The following is a 23,988-nucleotide window of genomic DNA, read 5'->3' on the forward strand; positions in this document are numbered from 1 at the left end:
CTTGCTTCCTAAGGTAGTGTCTGCAGATGGCTGGACAACCCAGAAACTTCCTAATTACTACATCCTTCCCTTCAAGAGATGGGCAACACCATGGATGGAGAATCAATCCTATGACTTGACTTAACCCCGGAGAAAACGTACACGCCTTCTTTGTATACAGCAGTTGCCTGTTCTTCAGGCTAACATTGGAGTAAAGGGCGATGCTTGGGCTTCCAGTATACTCCTGTCTGTTTTCTAAAGTCTGTTCTCTTGAAAGGCCATTGGGCACATGTTCCAGGCAAAGGCACAGGTATGGTGCATGAATCAAAACTGGAATGGAATCCTTAACCAAGAGCTTGCTCCCCACTTCTTCCCAACATTTGCTCTTAGCAGCACGGTTCAGAACTGAGAGAAAGGTTCGCTATTATTTCAATTTAGAACTACTCATAGACACATTTACCTACATTTTTTTTTTGTTTGTTTGTTTGGTTTGGTTTGGTTTTTTTTGTTTTGGTTTTTCCAGACAAGGTTTCTCTGTGTAACCCTGGCCATCCTGGAACTCACTCTGTAGACCAGGCTGGCTTTGAACTCATAGAGATCTGTCTGCCTTTACCTCTTGAATGCCGGGACAAAAGGCACATGCCACCATGCCTGGCTTACCTACAACATTTTTATCTTATCATTCATCAGGAAGTTCATCATGGAGACAAACATTGCAATGTAGTTACTGGTAACAACTGTCAACTTATGAAATTTACAACAATAACAACATGTAAAGATAAATGTATAAATGTTCATTTTGCAAATAAATTATATAATGCTAAAACAAAATTGTAAGCATAAGAAGTCTCAGTTGGTCTTTGAATGTACCATTATTATTATTATTATTATTATTATTATTATTATTATTATTACTATTAATATGCATGGCAAACTGCACATGGTATTTTATGCCTTTAATCCCGGCATTCAGGAAGCTGGGGCAAGACTGTGAGTTCAAGTCTAGCCTGGGCTACACAGTAAGACTGTCTCAAAAAACCAAAACTAAAACCAAGAGTGGTTGTTAGAATAACAACTGACCACTCGTATTGTGCAAATGTTTCAAAAAGGTGGGAAGATGGATTCTTTGATTGGCTTGATAGATAGAACCCAAAATCTATAGAAGGAAAGTCAGTCTATCTTCCATGGATAAATCACAAACAGACAGGCCTTGGAGGACCCTAGAGAAGCAGCAGCCCCAGGAGGGGCCTTGGGATTCTCCAGAGAAAACTGCTGCCCAAGAATAAGAAAGCGATGGCAACATGGTGACTCTGCATAGGAGAAACCTATGAAGCCTTGCTGTGAGTCTACCCTGCTTTAGACAAAGTATGTCTAGAGTTATTATTTTTTAAAAATAGCAAAATGGTTCAGCCATCACGAGTATTTTTGCTTGCATTTTACTGTAACCTTCTGTGTGTGTGTGTGTGTATGTGTGTGTGTGTGTGTATGTATGTGTGTACACGGTTATGTGTGTGCTGGTGCATATGCACATGTGTGAGTGAGCAGAGCCAGGGGTAACCTTGGCCGTTACTCCTACAGCTGTCCACCTTGGTTTTTGAGCCAGACCTCACTGGCTTTGAGGTCTCTGGAAGAGGTTTCCAGACTTTTTGGTCTCAGATCTGTTTTGGATATTAGAAAATCATGAAGACTCCAAAGAGATATATTGGGCCTTGTCTAATGGTATTGCCACATTAGGAACTAAAACATGTTTAATATGTTCATTTATTTGATTATTTAAGAATAAACAATGCACTACATTTATAGCAGTGCTATGCAAACTTTGTTCCACAACCTACCTACAGATTCCCTTGCTAAAGGGCCTGTGGTTTTGGAGGAGCTAATGTTGCTTTTGGGATTAGCTGTTTTGTTCAACAAAGGAACTACAAGATCCTTACTGAATTCCTGACTAAATTATTTTTCTTTGCAATATCTATACTATGTCAGAATGAATTCATGTTTAATATAATGATACGTTTCACTCTGACTAAGGCCTGGCACATGGAGATGATGGTGGTACGGATTGGGTTTAGAGACCACCTTACATTTGGATGCCACTTTATTCTGTTTATGTGACAGAACTGAGACTTGAGGGGTCATGTCACCACCCAAAGCCATACAGTCAGTTGGCGGTAAAACCAGGATGCAAACACTGTCTGGTTCTAACCCCAACCTCAACACCCAGCCATAAAGGCCACCTCCTGAAGGAAGGCTGCAGCGAGCCTCCTGCTGTCCCTTCAGAACACGAGGCCTTGGGTCCTTGCACGTGAGTGTCGTTATCACCATGCAGTCTACAGGCTGCAAAGTAGATGCACCCGCCTTCCATATTTGATTGCGTGGTTCTAAAAGACGACAAGGTATCTTCTGTTTAGGGTTTTTCAAAGTCATTTCAGTAATGTCAAGTCACTCAAGGCACTGGGCAGACGCTTGTAGAGTAAATAAAAGAGTCGTGAGCAGACATCTTTTTATGCTGTTCAGAGGTCATAGACTATGGCACTCAGAAGATACAGCCAGTGTTCTCTGGTCTCGTAATGGGGGAAGGCCCTGACCTTCGTGACTTCCAAGGATTTTTTCAGTGTATCTGTCACACTGCTGGAAATCTCAGGAACAGAATTAAACACTGATGTCATTTATTGACTTTCTCTCTCTAATACAATTAAACCACCAAAGAGAGAGGATGAGGAGGGTGGTCAGGAACCCTTCCCTGTTCTCGGTCAATTCCTTGTTACATGTATCACAAGGGCCTTGCTGCGATGAACCTGGGATAGATAGTAGAGGAGTCAGAGGGTTCTAATAGCAGGTAGCCATGGCCAGAGTTAGCATCCACTGTTCTTTGCAGTAACATAGCAAGTGAGTCTTCCTCTGGTTAGAGTTCGGAGGCATCACTAACAGCACAACAGAACAGCAGCTATTTTACTGTGGAATAGGACTGACAAGGTAAGCAGGAATATATACTGTGGTTGTGACTTACGTGGGCACAGTAGAAATGCTGCTTCTCCATCTGTCTTTAAGGAACTCCTTCCCCCCCCACCTCCCCCTCACCACAGCAAAAGCACATTTTGCATGACCCAGGGGAATAGTGGAGACAGAGTCTTGGAAAAGAAACCCGAAGGAAGACTAAAGGACATATTTCCAGCTTGAAATCCAAGACTCTGGAGGGATGTTTCCAAATTATCAGGCTCAACAGATGAGCCAGGCACCATGCCCAGGCTGCTCTGCATCTCTTATTTATCACACTAACTTGAGAAGTGCTTATCAGTGCTGTGACCCAGGGAGCACAGTGCCGTGTGCTGCAGCTGCCAGGCCCTGCCAAGGAGACAAGCATCCTTTCCCTTATGGCACGGCTGGGACAAGCCACCGCAGGATCAGCTTGGCTGGAGTGGGCGGAGGCAGGTGACTGTGCCCTAAAAGCTGGCCCAGGGTTTGTGAGCAAAGTGCTCAAATGGCAAAGGGCTAAGATGCCCTGAAACTGGGCAGCCTGCATTTCCTTGGCTCACAGATTTTGTTACCCACCCTCCTCCTCCTCCCCTCTGTGCTGCCTGGGACACCTGATAAAAAGGTGAAGGGATGTTGAAGAACTGTTCTTATCCCAGTCCAGTTTTGTCTAGGTTCTGCTGGGCTGCCTTGGGGTGGAGAATACCAGGAACAAGGGTGGGAAGACCTTTCTCTGTGGGTGGAGAACCAAGGCCTCAGATCCCAGGGACTGCAGATCTAGGCTCTGGGCCCTCCTGAGGTTTCCTTTCACATCCAGAGCTGCTCAGAAACCCTGCCATAAGTAGGACACTAGCAACAGTCGGCTCCAATTGCTTTTCAGCTGAAGCTTTGGCCAAGCTCATGTGTATGGAAAGAGAGGCCTGTGGTTGATTTCATACAGATTTCAACGTGACTATATATGAGTTCTACTTAGCCACCAGAGTTCATCATTCAAAGGGACCCTAAAGGCAACAGTTCTGTTAGGTGAAAGTAGGAGGCTTAGTTAGGTGTGGTCACCCTGCTCTTTCACAAATAGGGACCCTGAATGAAGGGCACACATTCTAGTCTGGCTCCCCTTTTAACTGGTGGGACTGGACAAGCAGCTGTGGTTGGAAGACCCCTGGGATTCCTTTCATGCCTCTGTCTTCTCAGCATGGAGCAAATGAGATCTTGTCTACCTGGTGAACTGGTGCTTATCCCAGAGCTGGGAGCAATGGACACTTGTCACGCTATGTGTGATAAACATCCTTTACTAAAAGGGAGACAGCAGTAGATACACAGGACAGACACTTGGCAGGAGCCCAGCCCTGGAGGACTGACTGGATTGCTTCATGTGATGAACATGAGAGAGTGATGGAGCATGAGGCTGCCACACCCCATTCCTCACCCACATCCTCTCCACCTCCGCTGCTGCAGCCCATACCTGCTGCCTTCCTCACCTCTTTTCTGAGAAGAACCCAAGGCACTCTGGCATCAGGCATGTAGCAATCCCTCGTTAATGGAGCTTGGAGCTCATTTCCCTGCCCCCTAACAATTCAGTGTTATCCCACATCAGACTTCATTCAGTGTCCACGCCTAGAAGCTGTGCCCCCAAACCAATGAGAGCAAGGAGAGAAAGCAGTAATTTCCCCTCCTAAAGATCCTGAGTTCTTAACAGCAATCTGAATGATTAAGGATCCTGCCAGTCAGCTTGCTTAAAACATTCTCATGTTAATAGGAAAAGACTGTCTCTTAAGCAAGGCTTAGAAATGCCATCTGTCCAACACTGCAGCCTGCTGGCAGCTGTGACCTTCTTGTTTCCATACCTGCTTCCTCCATCCCAGCATGTCCTGATGAGATCAGCAACGGCTCTCAGGTTTTGGAGGAAGAAGAGATGAGAGAGGCCACTCGTATTTCAGCCACCAAATTAGGTATGCTATCTATACTGTTTGCTTTATATTAAACGTTTTAGTTCTGACCCAATGTCCCCAAGGGATTAGACTTGATCTGCCTATCTTTCCTACAAGGCCATCCTGTTGCTGAGGCAGTGGCTCTCTACTGTTATCATACACCTTCCTTATCTGTGAGCATCACTGTCTTTCTCCTCCCTCTGTGCATGTCCATCACTGTGATAGTAAAGCCAGGGCCACAGCAGCTTAGCAGACAACTGCTGCCTTGTACTAATCCCCACAGCCCATACTGCCTCCCACTGGACTCTCTAATAAACGCTGGCCACCACTCTCAGTAGAACTTCCATTTTACCCTGAGGGAAGAATATTTTAAGATGCCCACTGCCACAGCTCCAACATGAATCCGTTCCCCAGCCACTTTAACAGAGTTTCAATAAGTTAACAACAGACAAAATGTCTTCTCCCGAGAAGGAGAAGATCTTTCCAGGGGAAAGCTTTGGGACAGGAGTCCACGAAGCAAGGAGAGGCTATGTTGTCTCCAGGAGGCATGCGAGGCTGAAGCAGTACTGCCAAGGCTGGTAGGCCAAGTGGTCACACACAAGCATGAAGGGAAGCCATTCATGAGCATGCGAGGAGAAGCCAGCTGTCAGGGTGATCCACACTGGTGGTCCTGGGTTGGAGGCAGTACCTTCTGGAGGACTACAGTGGACAGAAGTTTCCTCAGCAGCTCACCTACCATACTGCATGTTCACTTTGGAGCTACTCAGAGCCCTCTGCCTGGAGAGGCTGCTCTAAGCCTGGCATGGTTACCCATGACTGTAGTACCATGCAGTACATGGTACAGGGTAGCTTGGTGCTTCCCTGTTGTGGACACCCACATCTATACTGACTTGCCAACTGCTTATAATTCCATTCATTCTCATTTAAAGAAAGGTGCCCCAGAAGTAATTAAGAAAAATTATATTAAATTAATATTGACTAAATGTAAATAGCAAAGAAAGGTTATATTTGAAAAAGATTGTCTCAATCAGGACTTTTTTTTTCCCACTGTAAATTCAAAAATAGGGGAATGTAAATAAAATAATAAAAATTGAAAAAAAATATTCAAAACTAGTGTTGAGGAACAGAGGGTAAAATATGCAGTTTGAGCATTTCCTTTCGGACTGTGTTACTCATTAAGGTGTGGGGATGTAAAGCCATCACTCGCCATGACGAAGTGGAACCACACTTCTCCGTGATGCTCTTCTCCGTCTGGTCGACTGCTGTCTCATTACTCTGCGTGTTCTCCTCCCAGGGAATTTACTCCTAAACAGGGAGGCAGCCTTCACCGCCACTGGAAGGTGGGAGCCAAGAGCCCCAGGCGTCCTTGTTGGCTTTATTGCACACTTGGAGAGGGAAATGAAACTTCCTACATCGTTTTCTCCCCAGTAAGAGCTGCTAGAGCAGCTGAGAACAGGGCCTCTGGGCTTTGGGTCTAGAGGCAGTGTGGAGGGACCCTGTAGTCTGGAGCCATCCAGAAGAGATAGAAAGTCTGAAGAGACTTTCTGTGTGGTGAGGCCCTTCCTTGAGAGTCTCTGCTTCCAGGGCTACATCTCAGGACGGCATGTGGCTGGGCCTTAAACCCAGGTCAAAGCCCCGTCAAACGACACAGGAGCATGCAGCTATAGTTTTTCATCCATACTTTTACAGATGAGGGACCGTCGACAGAACTGGCCCTTCTCAGAGACTTGGACCTGTTTTATGAAAAATATTTAAATCTTTTGTATAAATGTTACAAGCTTCAAACGAAGCAATAGATAGTTAAAGGCTTTAATATAGTCTACTTGTTGGAAAAAATTTTTTTTTCATTTTCTTAGAGGAACTTGGTGTTAAATGGGCCTGGTGGAAAAAAATTTTTGTGATGTTTTAACGTAATCAAAATGCACCTCTTTCCTATCATGGCTTACTGTCTGTCTGTCTGTCTGTTTCTGTTTCTCTCCGTCTCTCTCTCTGTCTCTTGTGTGTGTGTGTGTATGTGTGTGTGTGTGTGTGTGTGTGTGTGTGTGTGTGTGTGAATATATGCCACATGTTACATGACTGCTGAGGTCACAGGAGGGCATCAAAGCGTCTGAAGCTGGTGTTCCAGGCCAGAAGAGCAGGAAGCCCTGTGAAGTACGGGAGCCATCTCTCCACTCCTACCACTCCCTTGTGTTGGAGGGAGCCGTCTGCTCTCTGTGCTCCCTAAGGAAGCTGCTCTCCCTGCCTCTTCCTCTGTAGTCCCCAGAGCAGCACTGCCTCGGCTGTTTGCACCCTGGAGTCTCAGGCCACGGTGCCCAGGTGGCGGAGTGGACAGGCGGGTGACAGCGAGGGGGGATCACATCATCCCAACATTCCCAACACTCCAAACCACAGCACACATTCAACAGTGGAGGAGGCGTGACTCCAGAGACCTCGGAGGGCGAATAGATCGAATAGATCTGAAGGCTACTTACTAACTGAAAAGAGGGAGGGAAAACCATGAAAGTGTGCTTCTGGAGAGTTGCCTTGGGACAACAGATCAAACCAAAAATTAAAACCAAACAACAAAACAGTTGAAAACTCAAAATTAAAGCTACAATAGCAAAGAGGGTTCTAGTAACCTCCCAACTGCAACCTGGCTGGCTGGAATCAGTTTATTTTCCACTGACTTAAAGCGACTTTTGCTTTAAGTAAGGAAAGGCTAAGCTGACCCGTTGATGCCATGTGGGAGTCCCAAAGCAGGGAATTCCAAAAAGAAGAGACAGACAATGAAACCAGCAGGCTTTGGGTCTCCCCACACAGGCCTGCAACCCTGAGTCTATAAGAGTGCAGGGCTGGGCCAGTTTTCATTGTTAGGCAAGAGGGTTGAAGCTCTCTACAATTAGATCAAGAAACTCTATTACCAGTGGCTTGCCTTCCCAGATTAACAAGTGCATCTATGAGGAAGAAAGATCCTTGCGAACAGCTGGTTACCAGCCAGGCACTCCCAGAGGATGGGACAGTGGCTCATGGCTTCTCTGAGAGTAACTGCAGGGCACTGGGTAGGGGCAAGCCACAGTTAGCAGGAAGCCCAGTGGGTCCTCATTGTTCCAATTTACTAATTAGATGACTCTAAAGGCCCCCCTGTAAGAGCCAGAATTTCAGAAGAAATGCAGGGCTCCTAGGTTGACAAAACCTGGCGGGGTGCTGAGGTTGGTGGGTTTGCTGTGCAAACAGTGGGCAATGGAATGTATGACATCATTCTAGAACCACAGGATCTCATTTAAGATAATAAATTTAACAAAGGCCAATGTAAGCCGGGCGGGCGTGGTGGCGCAAGACTTTAATCCCAGCACTTGGGAGGCAGAGGCAGGCGGATTTCTGAGTTCAGTTTGAGGCCAGCCTGGTCTACAAAGTGAGTTCCAGGACAGCCAAAGCTATACAGAGAAACCCTGTCTCAAAAAAACAAAAACAAAACAAAACAAAAACAAAAACAAAAAAAAGCCAATGTAAGAGAAAAAATTTTTTTCTTGAAAAAAAATTGAAGTTGGCAATTGCCCCTAGGCACTACTATATTGAGAGAAAATGCTGCTCTGGGGTAGATAAAAAGATAACATAAACAGCTTATAAATATCAATTTTATCTTCCATTTCATAGAACTGGGGCTGCCTTAAAAGCTAAGCCATATGCAAATGAGCAAGGTCAGAGTCACTGTGAATGTGCCTTTCTTTGGTTGACCTTTGTTCCTGACCTATATGGAGGCTTACATAACGGCACCTGCCACCGAACGAGCGCACTAGACAGAGTGGTTCCTCCTGGCAGTAGCCTGTTATGGGCTTTTGTTCAGCATGTAACAGCATTTGGAACAAAGATGAGCCCTTATAAATCACAGATGCAGATGAAATCTGCAGGCACTGCTGGCAGGAGTGCACATTAAATAATCGAGTGAAGAAGAACAGGCTCAGCTCACTCTCGCTCACGGTGAGCACCATATTTAGGTCCCTTTTAAGGACTTCACCCACCAGTGTGCTTCATTTTAATATAGGGATTAAGCAAACAAACAACCAAACTGATTGCGTCCTGGTGCTTCCTGAAGTAGACTTTCAAAAGTTCTGTACTATTTGAAATCAAGATTAGGCAAAGGTGCTATTCTGTCACTCCACACTTTCACGACAGAAACCCTGCCTTTGCAAGTAAAAACCAGTTCCCAACACATTTCTTAAATGTACTCTGTAATCTGCTGGCACTGGCCTCGAGTGGAAGGTTCTGGGAGCAGAGCTCTAAGTGCCTTCCATTCCGTGTTGACAGGCAGGTGAATGTCATCTTTAGAATTTGGCTTTCACTGTTATATGAGGTTGGGATTAATTAACTTCCAAACTGAAATGCAGACATTTTTAGGATTATTTGCAAAATATTATAGCTGGCTTGTTCTTCTGTGTGTGTGCCTATGCATGTGTGAGAGGGTACACAGGTGTGTAAGTGATGTGCATGTGTTTGTTGGGGGCAAAGATAGAGGGTACACAGGTGTGTAAGTGATGTGCATGTGTTTGTTGGAGGCAGAGATGGAGGGTGCACAGGTGTGTAAGTGCATGTGCATGTGTTTGGGGGGCAGAGATAGAGGGTGCACAGGTGTGTAAGTGCATGTGCATGTGTTTGGGGGGCAGAGATGGAGGGTGCACAGGTGTGTAAGTGATGTGCATGTGTTTGTTGGAGGCAGAGATGGAGGGTGCACAGGTGTGTAAGTGCATGTGCATGTGTTTGGGGGGCAGAGATAGAGGGTACACAGGTGTGTAAGTGATGTGCATGTGTTTGTTGGGGGCAGAGATAGAGGGTGCACAGGTGTGTAAGTGCATGTGCATGTGTTTGGGGGGCAGAGATAGAGGGTGCACAGGTGTGTAAGTGATGTGCATGTGTTTGTGGGGCAGAGATGGAGGGTACACAGGTGTGTAAGTGATGTGCATGTGTTTGTGGGGCAGAGATAGCCTCAGGTAAGATGTCTATTTTGGTTTTGTTTTCAGACAGGGTCTCACTAAGTAGCTCTGGCTGGCCCAGAACTTGCTACATAGACCAGGCTGGTTTCAAACTCACAGAGATCTGCCTTCCTCTGCCTCCCAAGGCTTAAAGGGGGTGTGCTGCCGCACACCGTGGGCCTACCTTGTTTTGTAGGACAGAGTCTCCCACTGGTAGGCAGACCAGCTGTAGTCTGCTGTGTCTGTCCCTCCAGCCCTGGGGCTATAGCTGCAGAGCTGTTCCCTGCTTCCAAGTGGGTGCTGGGGACCAAACTTAAGTCTCCTTGCTCATGTCTCAAGCATTTTGTCAACAGCCATCTCCTCAGCCCTTAACTTTGCTGTAGGAATCCTGTTTTCATCTCCTCAGCCCTTAACTTTGCTGTAGGAATCCTGTTTTCATCTCCTCAGCCCTTAACTTTGCTGTAGGAATCCTGTTTTTTCATCTCCTCAGCCCTTAACTTTGCTGTAGGAATCCTGTTTTCATCTCCTCAGCCCTTAACTTTGCTGTAGGAATCCTGTTTTCGTGACTTTATGCCCGCTCCAGGAAAGCGCAGAAGGACCAAACGGGAAGCCACTCTGGAAAGGCTGTAACTGCTCTGTCCTGGGTCCCGGCTCCTTTACTTTCCAGGAGAGGTTCGAATGTGGTCACTGCCTGTGCTCTTACCTTTCCATCTGTTCCCAACAGTTTCGGATTTTCAATTATGCAAGATCTTCCCTGACACATTTCCTAGCCAGCTTATCAGTTGGAAGATTATCAGAAAATAATACCACAGGCAAATGAAGGGGGAGGGAGTCTGAGGAGAAGGAAAAACCATGTTTACAGAATGAAGGTTCATGGCGGGGACCTGGGTCACTGAATGAATGAGCAGCAGGGGGCCACACAAAGATGTCAGGTTTGGGATGAGAATGAAGAGGAGAAGACACAAACAGGTGGAGAGGAGACTCCGTTCTTGACAGAGAAGAGGAGGAGGAGGAGTCTGACACTAAAAAGTGAAAGAGAAAAAAAAAAGAATGAAAGCAAAAGAAAAAAAACCTTTAGAAACACAAAGAAAAAACCAACTAGCTTTTAATATACTCACATAATCTGCAAAGAAAATGAGGTCATGTAATACAGTCACTCCTCTGCTTGGAAAGGATACAAGCGCTTTTCAAAGAAAACAAATCTGTTTTCCACTGGTTATTTAATTGCTCTGCAACATCATGGAGTAAAAATACCTCTGGTTTACCTGGGCACAGACTCAGCAGTGATCCCCTGAAAAAAAACCCATCTGTAACCTGCAGCACGCAGGGCCTTCTGCAGGACACGCTACCCTTCTTATTCCCACAGATTTGTTTTTTCTAAGAAGCACTTATATAAATTCACTTGAAAACTCAAGCTTCTCAAGGTGCAGTGGGCTGAGTACAATGACATGTCCCATGGTCCCGGTGTCGTGACAATGGAATGCTAAGCTATTGGGTGGTCTCCTGTTGTGTGCACTGGCTGGCCCTTTGGAAAGAAAGCTTGTACCGCAGCCCTCAGTACCATAGTCCTGACAACCGCAGAGTATGGGGTGATGCAAAGACCACCACAGCTGCAACCAGAAACCTTCCCAAACAAAAGGCATCAGACTTTGAGGTGAAAAGCTCTTCGCTCTGGATAGGTGTCTGGTGATAGCCACCAATGATGGGAGAGAGGCCCCCTTACCCCATAGCCTGTTTTGAAGGCAAAAGAAAGAAAAATAGTCCCCCCTCCCTTTATTTCAGAAACTACTGACTTATTCCAAAGAAAAGACAAGGACCCATAGCTTCAAAATTGTCACTCCACTGATTCCTGCTCTTTACTGGCTGGGACCTCCTAGGGGAAGGTGTGAAGCCAGGGGACAGCAGAAGAAATGTCATGTTCTGTAATGGGGGCTTCGTCGTAACCTGTCTGCTTAATAAAACTTATTCAGGGTTTATTCTTTATACCTCTAAAAGTTCTTATCATGTATATATGTGTGTGTGTGTGTATGAAGAATTCATTATATTAGAATCTCTATTCTGATACGTTTAAATTCTAGAGAAAACCAAATGTACACCAAGATGATCTTTTGATTCTCAAGATGGTCTGTATGAGTGGGGGCTTTTAGCCCCGAGCCCCAGAGTGGCAGAATCAAGACAACGGAAAGTTGTTATTGCTTTAGCTATGGCCTCTTTCTGATGTCAGCACTGTGTGACTTTGCTTGTGTCAGATGCCCTGGGGTTTAGGAAAGTAAACATCAGGCACGGCTATCAGTGAAAGCACGCTGCCACCTGCCAGCTTGGTTCTCCTGGACAGAACCTGACCCTAGCGCCACTCCTGCTAGAGCACAGCTGGACGGCCTCCCTTTTCTCTTCTGCTCTGTGGACCAGTCTTTACTAAACGAGCAAGGTGGCAGTGGATGTGCAGTTAGCTAGCCGCTGCCAGACCACATGAGCTGAAAGCTGCGGCAAAGGAAGAACAATGCCCGAGACAGTGCTGGCTGAGAATCCCACGTGCAAAGCTCGGGGTCCTGCAGCACTTCAGGGTTCTGAGACAGAATGAGGGCACTGTCGAGGGATGTGTGGGAAGCGATGATCAGGACTGGAGCGCAGGGCAGTGACTGCTCCTGGAAGGGGCGTGCTTTCTCAGAAGCGTAAACAGAAACCTTCTGAAGAGGCTGCTTTCAGCAAGAGGGGGATGCTGATGGAGGCCAGCCATGGGCCCGGCACTTCTCCACGGTACAGCACTAGTCAGCTTTGTGACTGAATTGGAAGTGGCGTTTTCTCTTGAAATGAAATCACGTTGAGAGGAACAGATCCATGGGCAGTGGAGGCAGATGGACGAAGGTGTGAGTCTAAGGTAACTCTGCCCCCAGACACCTCACAAGGAACCAAAGAAAAGCGGCTTTTATTAATCAATATGGAGGCACTGTTTCCATGTCTAGGCAAACCTTCCTATGTCTTCTGACTTACACTGTCACTTCAGAGTGTTTTATGCTCAATGATAAGACTTCCTGTGAGGAGGCCTCCTAGTTCCCTGATCCCTGGTCTACCTGTTAGAGGATACTGTGTAAACAGCCCTGATTCACAGCAGGTCAGACAAAAAGGGGTCTTGGAGGGTTCACTTACATAGTGAAGTCTGTGGCCTGTGTCTGGGAGGGGACGGTCTCCATTGCTGTTTGGTAGGGATATAGGAACCAGAAGCCCAAACTCCAGATACTTGCATTTCCTTGGAATAGGGGATCTTTCCAAGGGCTCAGCCACATGAGAGGCAGTATGATGGAGAGGGGTGGTTATTCTAGCCAGAACCACGTGGTCCACTCGGATAACATGGCAGCTGAGAAGAGGGCATCCCTGACAGCCATAGTGAAGATGTTCCCATGAACACAAGGCAGCAAGAAAAAGGGCCTCATTCCTTTCCTGCAGCTCTCCGTTATTGATAAACAGCAATCCTTCAACTCTTGGACCTCAAGAGAAAAATAAGATCCAAGCCAGCTAAAAGAAAAGAGGTTGAGATTTTATATGACTAATCTCATGGGACACTGAGGAAGAGGGCAGAGGGGCTGGTAGCCCTCAGCAGCCACAGCAGCTCGCTGGAGTCAGCTTGAATATCAGCAGTGGCAATAGTCCCAGCCTCATCTCATTTTGTCTAGAGCCCCAATAGTCTGACCTTTCCTTTCTACGAGGGCCTTAAAAGCCTGCTGGGATGACTGTGTCCACAAAAGCAGGGCTACGCCTTGGCATCCGTGTCCACCCACACAGGCCGATCAACCTGGGGTGAGCTATTCCCAGAGCTGCCTGTGAACAGTACCGTCTGGCCTGGCTAAACGCTATTAAACCACAACTTATAACCAGCAATCACTGAACAGGGGGCCCAGGGTCTTTGGATGGAAGGTCTTGGGCTGATTTTGAATCTGGTGAAAGCGAGCCTTGGCAGGAATGAGTCAGGAGGACGATGAGATGGGTTCTGGGAGAACCACCACACTCCCAGAGCCCACTCCTACCAGCCATCCAGGGGTAGATTTTCCAGGGGATAGATAAGGTTTGGGGATGTGTCACAAGGACAGGAAAGCGACCCCGAGGCTCCTTCTCTAAAGTCAGTCCATATAAGATGAAGTGAGCCACAGAAAGACTAAGACTTCCAGCATCCCTTTGTGTGTGTGTGTGTGTGTGTGTGTGTGTGTGTGGGCGGGTGGCAGAGCTGGTTCTAATGGTGTCCTAGAACTACCTCTAAAGCTCGAAGCTGAGTGAAGTTCATTATGTTTTGTGGGTCTGTAGGGTTCCCAGATTGTCAGTGATGACCCAGCATTACTGCTGGAGCTGTTTGTTTGTAGCTATGAAAATTAGGGAGGTGCGCTTCCTTCCCTGCATCCAGGGAGCTGTGGACGCATGCTCACGGAGCACACTACCCCCAGAGGTCTTTACCAGCCAAGTAGAAACATTTGCTCAGAGGCAGTAAAATGCTATGGGCCACCACATGAGGACAGTAGAACTAGTAGCTCAGAAGCCCCTGTCACCAGACAGGTCCTCTTACTGGAAGCATGTGTGTTTATGTATGCAACTGATTAGAGCTCAGAATGGCTGATTTCAACAAGGGCAGAAGCCTACAGGAGACAGAGAAGAGAGGAAACCTGCCGCACACAGAAGCCACCAAACTGCAGTTTCAAAGTTTAAGTTCCCAGAACAAGGGGAAATAGATTTAAGAGTTGATCTGGGCTAATGATACTAATTTCCTCACTGTGAACCAACACTGGAAAATGAGGCTGAAGGGGCACCTCTCAGTTAAGTGTCCAGTTATTTGCCTGAGGCCTCTCCCCACACTCTACCCCAACCCCTTTCACCCTCCACCCTACTCCTGGGGTCTGTCAATCTCAAATACCAACCCAGCACCTGGTCCCACCTTCTGCTCCCCCCCCAGCACCCCCCCTCTGGCTCTTGATTCTCACCTGTCTCAGGATCGCTGAAGTCTGGCAAAGTGATTGTATTAAGCTGTCGTCTGTCAGCGATGGTTCTGTCTAAGAGGCTGCTCCCACGTCCAGAGTCACTGCAAAAACACACTGTAAATGTCAGTCACTTGAAAGGCCAAGGCCAAGCTGGCCCAGCGTGCGAAGCACGGGGATACCTATGTCTGTCTGTCCACACCTGAAGGTGTCCTGCACCCAGGGCTTCAGTAACACATACAGTGATGCATATCACAAACAGAGCTTCCGAGATGCCCACAGGTCCTTGCTGCTTTTACTCCTCTGTCACTATAGCATATAAGAGAAGACTGGGCTGCTGAGACAGCTGAGTGGGTATAGAAATAGAACTTGCCGCCTATGCCTCACGTGTGACTTTGATACCCACAACAATGGAGGGAGAGAAGAAACTCCTGAAAATCGCCTCTGACCCACACAGATGCGCCGGGGCGTGCCCGCACCTGCACACGTTCTTACAATGTTGTACACACAGAGTCTTGCACGCTACCCTCCAAGATGACTTTGCCAACCACAGCAGGGCTATGAACTCTGTGGCATGAGGAGAATTACCCAGAACATTTCCTGAACCGTACAGTGCAAAGGCTTCATCCAGACTGAGTATACCAGGACGCCCCAGGCAATCACCACTCGTCGGGGCTTCGGCAGCTCTCCGGCAGCTGCTGGATATAAGGTTCCGAGTGATCGATCAGTCGTGAACTTGAGTGTGTCCCCAGATAAATCTTAAGTCCCTTACATGGGTGATATTCTCATTTACTACAGGAGGAGAGGACAGTGTGGAGCACTTCAGTGAACAATCACAGCAGAACTGGGGGCTGTGGCCCTCTGGCTTTCCCGGGCTTCAAAGGCTGGCTGGAGGGAACCTGGGGCAATCACAACAGGCTTTGGTGCCTGCATCCAGACAGCTACTTCACCAGCTTCCTGCACTGTCCATCTTTCTGACTACCCTTTCTCCAGCTTGGCCTACAAAACAGGCTTGGCATCCCTAACTGTCACTGTCACTGTTACATGGAAGCCACTGCAGGCTGAACAGGGGTGAAGCAGTTAAAGGACCTTAGGCCATAGAGATCCCAAATCTATGAAATAGGTAGAAATTATTATTGTTATTATTCCTATCATGATAATGTCTGGGGGTTCTAAGCCATTTGAAATCTACAATTTCAAGGAACACAATTTCCTTCCTGTGTGCAGCTGCTGCTGTTTGAAAGTGGCAAACGAGATTTGTTATGAACCTTAACCCAGTTTACAGGCTACAATTTCCATGTCCAGAGATGTAGTTAGAGAAACACAGGAAGCCGAGGAAACTTCGCTCAGCGCAGACTGTCAGCCTGCATTTACCACATCATCCGTACAGACTTGCTGGAAGCTGCACTATTAATTATTTCCACACTGGGAAACAAAAAAAAATCTCCCTTAGTAGAAGACAATACAAACTCCTGAGCAGATAATCATACAACATGTGCTGAATGTTTCTAACACTGGTCTGGTCATGTAGTGTTTTTAATATAAGCAGTCACAAAGGGTTGGTGATCTGAACACTGCGAAGGCTCCTCGTCCAGGGAGCTTTCAGAAGGCTTTGTCTCAATGTACGACGATTCTGGAACCCACGAGGCATTGACCTGCCTGGGCGCCCGCTGGACCACACTGGGGTACTGCAGCTGTAATGTTATGGGATTCCACCTCACCAAGCTGCAGAGAATGAGCCTGGCTGCCACGTGTGAGGTATGAAGGGATCCAAAAGCTGGGATCCTGGAGCCTGGATGGGGATCTGGGCTCTTACTCTCTGTCTGTCACTAATGAATCATCACTGAGAAAGCCACTGTACCTGGGTGACTTTTCTGGCTAGATGATGGAAGTAAAGATTCAGAACTGGGTAACAGTTGAAAGAGTGTACAGATAGCGCATTCTGGCTAGTTAAAACTTCCAGGCACATGCCAAGGGTCAGAAACACAGTTCCCTTTAAACACTTGTCTCGGTCACTATGCCTGGTGAGTTTCCCAGAGACAGCTCACCTCTGTCTGGCCTTCTAGTGCAATTATGGGAGATGTGGGAATCTAAGGGCTCCCCACTTCAAACAGTAGAAATCAATTGCATCCAGAATCATTAATAATGATACAAGACCTATCTCCTTCCACTGGTAGAGCAACTACCTCTGGGTCTATCCTGCAGTTTGTCTTCCATTGCCCCTTTAAAAACAGCATTCAAGACAACTAACTACACATTGTTCAAAATGGGGATATCCTTTCTTCATATTGAATGTTTTCTTCCTAGATCTCAGGGGTGCAGAGAGGTACTTTCAGGAGAGGAAATCAGCAAGACCCCAAGTCTACGGTGTCTATATACAAAGCATACACCTCCAGGGAATTACTGTTCCCCTGTTACGACTGACAAGTCAGAGCATATATAGTAAACACTGGTTAAAATGGGAACTGTAGTTTCTCTTAGAGACTCTTCCTGTCTTCCACAGCTGCAGAAGCTAAACACAAGAGACAGGGTGTGGTGGTGAAAGACCAGGAGTCAGAACGCCAGAGTTCCTATCACAGCTTTGCCTCTTGTGATATTGTGTGGTACACAATATATATTTCATCTCAGAGAGGGGCTGCAGACAGGAACCCTAACAGAGGCTGAAAGGAGAGGTGAGGGTCTGGGTTTGGTCCAGCATTCCTCACTATGCGCCTTTCCTCCCTTTTGGAATGCTGATGTATATTCCATGCCCTGTAGGTTGGAAGTTGTTATCTGCTTTTTGACTTGGATTGCATAGGGGGTAACAAACAGTCAAGAGATTTCCTTGAATCCCAGAAGAGACTTTGGACTTTTAAACAGTGTTGAGACTGTGATAGACTATGGGACTTTTGGAGTCGGACTTTATGAATTTTTTTTTGCATTATGATATATATATGACCCCTATAGGGGTCAGGCAGTAGAATGTAGTAGCTTGAATAAGAAAGGCTCTCATGGGTGCACAGATTCAAATGCTTGGTCATTAGAGAATGGCACTACTTGAGGGGGATTAAGAAGTGTGGTCTTGTTGGAGTTAGGTGTGCCCTTAATGGAAGATGTGTGTCACAGAGGCTGGGCTTTGAGGTTTCAAAATTCCAAGCCAAGCGCTGCAATCTCACTCTTCTTGCTGCCTGTAGATCTCGATGCAGAACGCTCACCTCCTTCTTCAGCACCATGTCTGCCTGCGTGCTGCCATGCTCCCTGCCATGATAATGGACTAAACCTCTAAAACCCTCTGAGGCCTGGGTCCTAATCACACAAGCTTTCACTGTGTCTGAGCCTTGTGTCAGTAAGAAGAGTTGTGAGCAGTAAGAAGAGTTGATCCAACATGGCACTTGCCCATTCATTCTGCTTTTCTGAAGGCAGAAGGAGAACACATTCTGTAAGATAAAAAAAGCCCTACCAAAACACTGGTGATTATTAGAAGGCCTAAAGTAAAGAAAACCTGCAACAGTGTGTGTCAGCTTTAAATGTTGTTTGTTAGTAAGTGATTGACATAGGAGTTAGGAAGAAAACAAGATTTTCCAATCATAAGGATGTCATTTTAAGGCTAATGACAGAGAAGGTTCAGGTGGCAGTGATCAGAGGTGGGAAAGAAGTGACTGACAAAAGAAGAAGAAGAAGAAGAAGAAGAAGAAGAAGAAGAAGAAGAAGAAGAAGAAGAAGAAGAAGAAGAAGAAGAAGAAGAAGAAGAAGAAGAGGAGGAGGAGGAGGAGGAGGAGGAGGAGGAGGAGGAGGAAGAGAAAGAAGAAGAAGAAGAAGAAGAGGAGGAGGAGGAGGAGGAGGAGGAGGAGGAGGAGGAGGAGGAGGAGGATCTGGCTGTCATCAACAGAAGCAGTATGCTGTCACAGAGAGAGCTTTAGTGTCAGACAGCCTCCTGTTTGATGGTAACTCCACTCAAATCAAAGTTGGAAAACTTGGGTATGCTGCACACTCTCCTTTAGCTTTTCATTTCCTCTAAAGTTGGGGCAACAGTAGCTGTCTTGCAAGGCTTATAGGGAGTAGAGGCCCAGTTTGGTGCTGGCACAGAGAAGTTCTCAGTGAAAGCGATCACTATCAGCCCCGGCTGAAATGATGCGATTTGGGATGCTGAGAGCCCATGGGGACCTTTCTGGTGAGAGTCTGGTCAGGTTCACGCTGTTCTGAGTGGCTAAGTCATTATGGAGAAGAACTGAGAGGGCTTTGTTCTTTACTAAGGGAGAGAAGACGAGCAAGTCAGATCCCTATCTTAAATGCAGGAAAACATTCAGACCCAGGAAAAGAGAATCTGAAACCACAGCACTTCCCCAAATGTACCCTGGGGAGAACGTCCACCCACTGCTCAAAGCAGAAACTGTGTCCTCCAAGCGCAGGTGGAGCCCCATTGGTACAACTTGTCCAAGCTCAGCTCTGCAACCCGCTTCTATTGAGATTTCCCTCAAGCAAAAATAAAGATGGAAAGAGCTGCCGAGAACATACAGTCAGGGGCTGCTCTCATTGGCCACTCTCAGGCTGGCCCATGTCTTCCTCTAGCTCCTCTTAGTGCCCTGAGGGCCCGTGCTGAGCCTCAGGATGACCGGTAAGGGCCTCGGGGACGATGGGGAACCCAGACAGATGAAGCAAAGAGGCCACACTGAGCACATGGAGGCAAGGGCAGTAGAGTCAGGGGGTTGGCACAGATCTACTCCCTTTGGACTCCAACTGCTCCCTGTAAAAACCTTCCTGCTCAAATTTCAGCTTATTTTATTTTTAGTAAAGGATGCTTCTCACGTACCATGATTCTTGTGTGAAAGTCCATATGACCTAAAGAGCCTGGAGGCTGTTTGTTGTTGGTCCTGTGGTATTGCATCTGGGGGCTGTGAAGTGTGCCGACTGCAGAGCTAGCCTTGTTTGTGCATGCTACATGCCCTAGGCAGGGTCACTTCTCATCCCAGCTGCTCAGGCATGCCTACGTCTGTGCAGTGGTAAAGGGTTTCGGAGAAACATTTATTTATATCCTGAGAAAATGAAGTTGAAACAGACAGGGAGCTCTGATAATGGCTGTCCTGTCTCCACCCATACCCAGGGCTTTGGGAGGGCTCATGTCCACCCCAGGGTGGGAACACCCTGCTCTGTCCCTAAAAGATCTTTCAAGGAAAGAAGAATATGGTCACAGGCATTTGGTTAGGTATTTTTAAAGGCTTTCCAATTCTGCTATTTTTTTTCTCTGCACATTCAATATTCTTGGTTGCTAAGTGGGAGGAAATGTGGGGAGGTGGGAGAGGTGTGGAGAAGTGAGGGAATTGGCAACGAGGAAGCTGATGGTTTATTTTCTCCCTTCTAAAGGGGGGACAGGCAAAAGATGGGCTCCACGGGGGCAACCAGCTGAGCAGTACCTGCTGCAGGCTGGGTTAGAGGGCCACGCCTCCCACGTCCTGATTCTATCGAGGGGCCGGGAAAGGGGCTTTTCAGGGAGATAAAGACTGCCATTTCCCATTTTTGCTTATAGAGATGAGTAGGATTTTTAAAGTAAAAATGATTTTTATTTTCAGATCAAACTGTGACAGGGAAAATGTGAGATTCAGCACGGCTTCTCCTTCGCCAGAGGGAAGGAAGGGAGCGAGGCGCAGCGTGAGGGGACTTACTACATCTCAGAAGTCCTATCAGACCCTGTGAGTGAAGCTGGCTTACCCAGGGGCAGCCCCATACTCCAAGCTGCTCTGTCATAGCTGAGTCGCCGGTCTATCTGAGGTCAGTCCCCGCGGCACACCCACTTCCACAGGCTCTGAGTCTGAATATTTGCTTCTTAATGGCAAAAGCCTTTTTGATTTGTTTGTTTGTTGAAACACGGTCTCTCTGCAGCCTAGGCTAGTCTAGAGCTCATTATCTTGTCTAATTTGGCCTGGGACTCTCAGCAATCCTCCTGCCTAGTCTTACTCAGATTTGGAATTAGACTGTGAGCCACATCACATTTTGTTCAACTGAAGACATTTTTGTTAAAAAAAAAAAATCAAAATTCCCACTTCCCAGTGCCACAGCCCAATTCACAGCCACCTCTCCTCTCTGTAGGTCTCTGCAGACCATGACCACCAGTGAACTTGGCTGCCTCCTACTCTCCTGGCACCACCGAGTGACAGACACCGTGTTGCCTCCTGACTCTTCAGAGCATGCTGTATGTCATCCATCCACCTTGCCATGAATTGAGAAGCCTTCTGAGCATCTGAGTCACAGGAAGTCACTTGAATCATCGGATAACGCTTTGCTAAATCACTCTGGCAGTGCGCCCCAGACTTGGGGCAAACAGATTATGGGGTGTTTGTTAGTGACCTCCTGGGGGGTCGACTGGCTGTTCTTTCCTGGATCTGCTGACTCAAAAGGGTAGCATTTTGACGGTCTGGTAACTACAGTACTACACAGTTCTGAAGGGGCAGAAGGAGATAACCTATAGAAAACCATTAAGACAAATAAATTTTATCTGTGGGGATACAATTGATTTCTATCCCGTGGAAAAGATAGCCCCATAAAATATAGTCTGTCATCTTATACAATACTATTTTTCATCTACTTGTGAATTAATTTCAGCATTTCTGCCTATATATGTTACAAACTCCTCTTTGAATGGGCCATAACCTTGTGCTGACTTCTTCACAAGTGAATAAAGTAAATAAAATATTTAATGTGTTGATTTTATATTTGTCTGAGTCATGAATTTAACTTCTTCAGAATTATTTTTAACTGTGTTCATAGTGAATTCCCTTCTTATTAGGATGTGACCTGATAGCAACACAGATCCCTTAAGTATTACTGTAGGAAGCTCATTTGGACTATGCCACTAGCCAGTTTCTAAAAAGATGCTAAGACTCGCCATTGGGGCTGGGAGGAGAGGGGAATGAAAGACACCCATGACTTGGAGGCTTCGTCAGCCCCAGGGAAGCATGAAGTCCCAGCATTCTATCTTGTGGAGAACAGGGCACGGGAGAGTGACAGAGTCTATGTCAGAGTCACGCACATGAGAGAAGGCTCTGATTTGCAGATACCCATGAGAACATGAAACAAAGCAGGCACCACTGGCCTCTTACCTGGGATTGGTAAGGTTGTAGCAGGATTTCCATATCTGTAGCATGTGCTTACAGGTGAGCAGCGCCTCATCCGGGCCCCGGCAGAGTGACTCCAACTTCACTTTGGAAAACAGTAGTCTACAGTGGGAAACAAGGGAGAAAGCACACAGCTCAGCCCAGAGGCCGCCTTGCAAACTACATAAGAGGCTCAGTCTGCGGCAGGGGGCAATTGCGCTCATTTTATTTTAATTTTCATTGTAAATTGATTTTTCTATACACTATATCCTGACCACAGTTTCCCTCCCTCAGCTCCTCCCAGGTCCGTCCCACCTATCCAAATCCACTCTCTTTCTTTCTCTCAATCTCATTAGAAAACAACAACAAACAGGCATCTAAAGAATTAATAATAAAACAAAATCCAGCAAACCAGAATAGGACAGAACAAACAAACAAACAAATAGGAAAAAAGACTGAAAGAAAAGTACAAGAAAAACATACAAATGCAGAGACACACAGAATTGCACACACAGAAATACCATTAACAACACAAAATTCAAAACAATAATATATAAGCAAAACATATGTTAAGATAAGAAAAATGCCTAGACAAAGAATTATGAAAAAAAAATCTTCGAAAAATACAATTGAGCTCATTTTGTGCTGGCCATCTACTGCTGGGTACGGGGCCTGCCCTTAAGTGTGGTCTGCATACACAGCGAGACTTCCTTAGAGAAACAAAGTTTTCCTTTGTGCACAGTTGTCAGCTGGAGATAGCTTCTGGGTTAGGACAGACTGTGTCCACTCCCCTTCTCTGCGCTGGGAGCCCATCTGGCTTGGACCTCTGCAGGCCCTGAATTGCATTCCTCTTAGCATGGGGCCATCTGTGCACCTGCAGGGTCTAGGGAGGGCAGTAGATGTGGAGTCAAGGATTCCTGAGCCCGTGCTCAACCTGTGGCTTAGTGTAAGTCTCACCACAGAGGCATGAACAAGCACAGGATGATGACCTGTGGTGAGGTTAAAAGCACTGGAGTGGGCAATTTTATTCAAAATACAGAGATTTTTATTAAAAGCATGCTTTTTAGAACTAAGCCAATTTATTTATGAAATTTCAAAAATCCATTAAACATGAACCTTGGTTTATTAATAAGATTACACAGGAGATATGACTCAGTTGATATACATGTCTGCAGAGAGCCCTTCAGGAGATTGCTATCCTTCTCAGAAGCTTTGAAAGCTTACAGAACTGGGGCATGGTAAGCCTTGCATGTGGAAGTCGGAGGCAGGAGGATTACTGTTAGTGGCTATACACTGAGTTGCAGGCCAATCTGAGCTATGAAATACCCTGTTTAAAAAGAACGACTGCAGCCGGGCGTGGTGGCGCATGCCTTTAATCCCAGCACTTGGGAGGCAGAGGCAGGCGAATTTCTGAGTTCGAGGCCAGCCTGGTCTACAGAGTGAGCTGAGTTCCAGGACAGCCAGGGCTACACAGAGAAACCCTGTCTCGAAAAAGCCAAAAAAAAAAAAAAAAAAAAAAAAGACTGCCTGAAGTCCCATGAGGCAATTGGGACATGGAGCAGGCCTCCTGACCTGCCCAGCTCTGCTCTTTAGTGGTTAGACTTTGGACTTTGAGCCCCTTCACAATCATCAAAGTACATTCTCAACATCGCCCGTGGCTTTAGCCTCCATCTAGACCTGAGTGCCAAGCAAACTGCCCTTTTCCTTGTAGACATCCAAGCACAGCTCCTTCAGTCCTTCAGCACTCACATCCAGTGTCTTGAGAAGGCTGGAGCACGGACCGAATTGCCTCTTGTCCACTCCTCGCTCAGCTCTCAGAAACCTTGCTACCGATCCAGCTAGTGGTTATTTATGTTCAGTCTCACTAGAGAAACAGCATGGCTCCTCATCACCTCAAGAGCATGTCAGGATCCCTTTGAAGCTGTCACCTCCCGATCTCACCACGTGTCATGCACCCTGAGGGACCCTTCCTCCTACCCTTTACTTCCATGGCGCTCACCAGCTGCTTCTCCTCCAGCTCTGTGTGGCTGGAGTCTGGATCTTAACCTCTGGCACCTAACCTCTCTCTAACTGTTCTACAGTTCAGCTAAACCCACCATACCGACCGAGGATGTCTTCCTATGACCACCTTCTTCCTCCA

The 23,988-nt window shown here is 46.7% G+C and overlaps 1 protein-coding gene and 1 long non-coding RNA gene across 20 annotated transcripts in view; one reads left to right on the plus strand and one right to left on the minus strand.

Annotated features, from left to right (window-relative positions):
• Ttc7b (tetratricopeptide repeat domain 7B) overlaps positions 1 to 23,988 on the minus strand; it is a 220,068-nt gene that overhangs the window by 32,379 nt on the left and 163,701 nt on the right. For 5 of the 17 annotated variants that reach the window (XM_006515326.3, XM_006515325.1, XM_030246491.1 and 2 more), the window contains 5 exons: positions 21,855 to 21,971; positions 14,788 to 14,885; positions 10,684 to 10,845; positions 7,349 to 7,399; positions 4,794 to 4,838 (listed from right to left, as the gene is read on the minus strand). In XM_006515326.3, coding sequence (XP_006515389.1) covers positions 4,794 to 4,838; positions 7,349 to 7,399; positions 10,684 to 10,845; positions 14,788 to 14,885; positions 21,855 to 21,971 — 473 coding nt within the window. The remainder of the gene's footprint in view (positions 1 to 4,793; positions 4,839 to 7,348; positions 7,400 to 10,683; positions 10,846 to 14,787; positions 14,886 to 21,854; positions 21,972 to 23,988) is intronic. The other 12 variants (NM_001033213.1, XM_006515334.3, XM_030246492.1 and 9 more) reach the window with 9 other exon arrangements.
• Gm51958 lies at positions 16,259 to 21,457 on the plus strand. 3 transcript variants are annotated; one of them, XR_003950124.1, is made up of 3 exons: positions 16,259 to 16,539; positions 20,328 to 20,526; positions 20,845 to 21,457. It is a non-coding gene; the product is annotated as a predicted gene, 51958 (long non-coding RNA). The 3 variants fall into 3 exon arrangements; XR_003950123.1 differs by lacking the exon at positions 16,259 to 16,539 and adding an exon at positions 17,831 to 19,375; XR_003950125.1 differs by lacking the exon at positions 16,259 to 16,539 and adding an exon at positions 18,630 to 18,738.

The sequence above is a fragment of the Mus musculus genome, chromosome 12, assembly GCF_000001635.26.
Source record: "Mus musculus strain C57BL/6J chromosome 12, GRCm38.p6 C57BL/6J".
Classification (NCBI taxonomy): domain Eukaryota; kingdom Metazoa; phylum Chordata; class Mammalia; order Rodentia; family Muridae; genus Mus; species Mus musculus.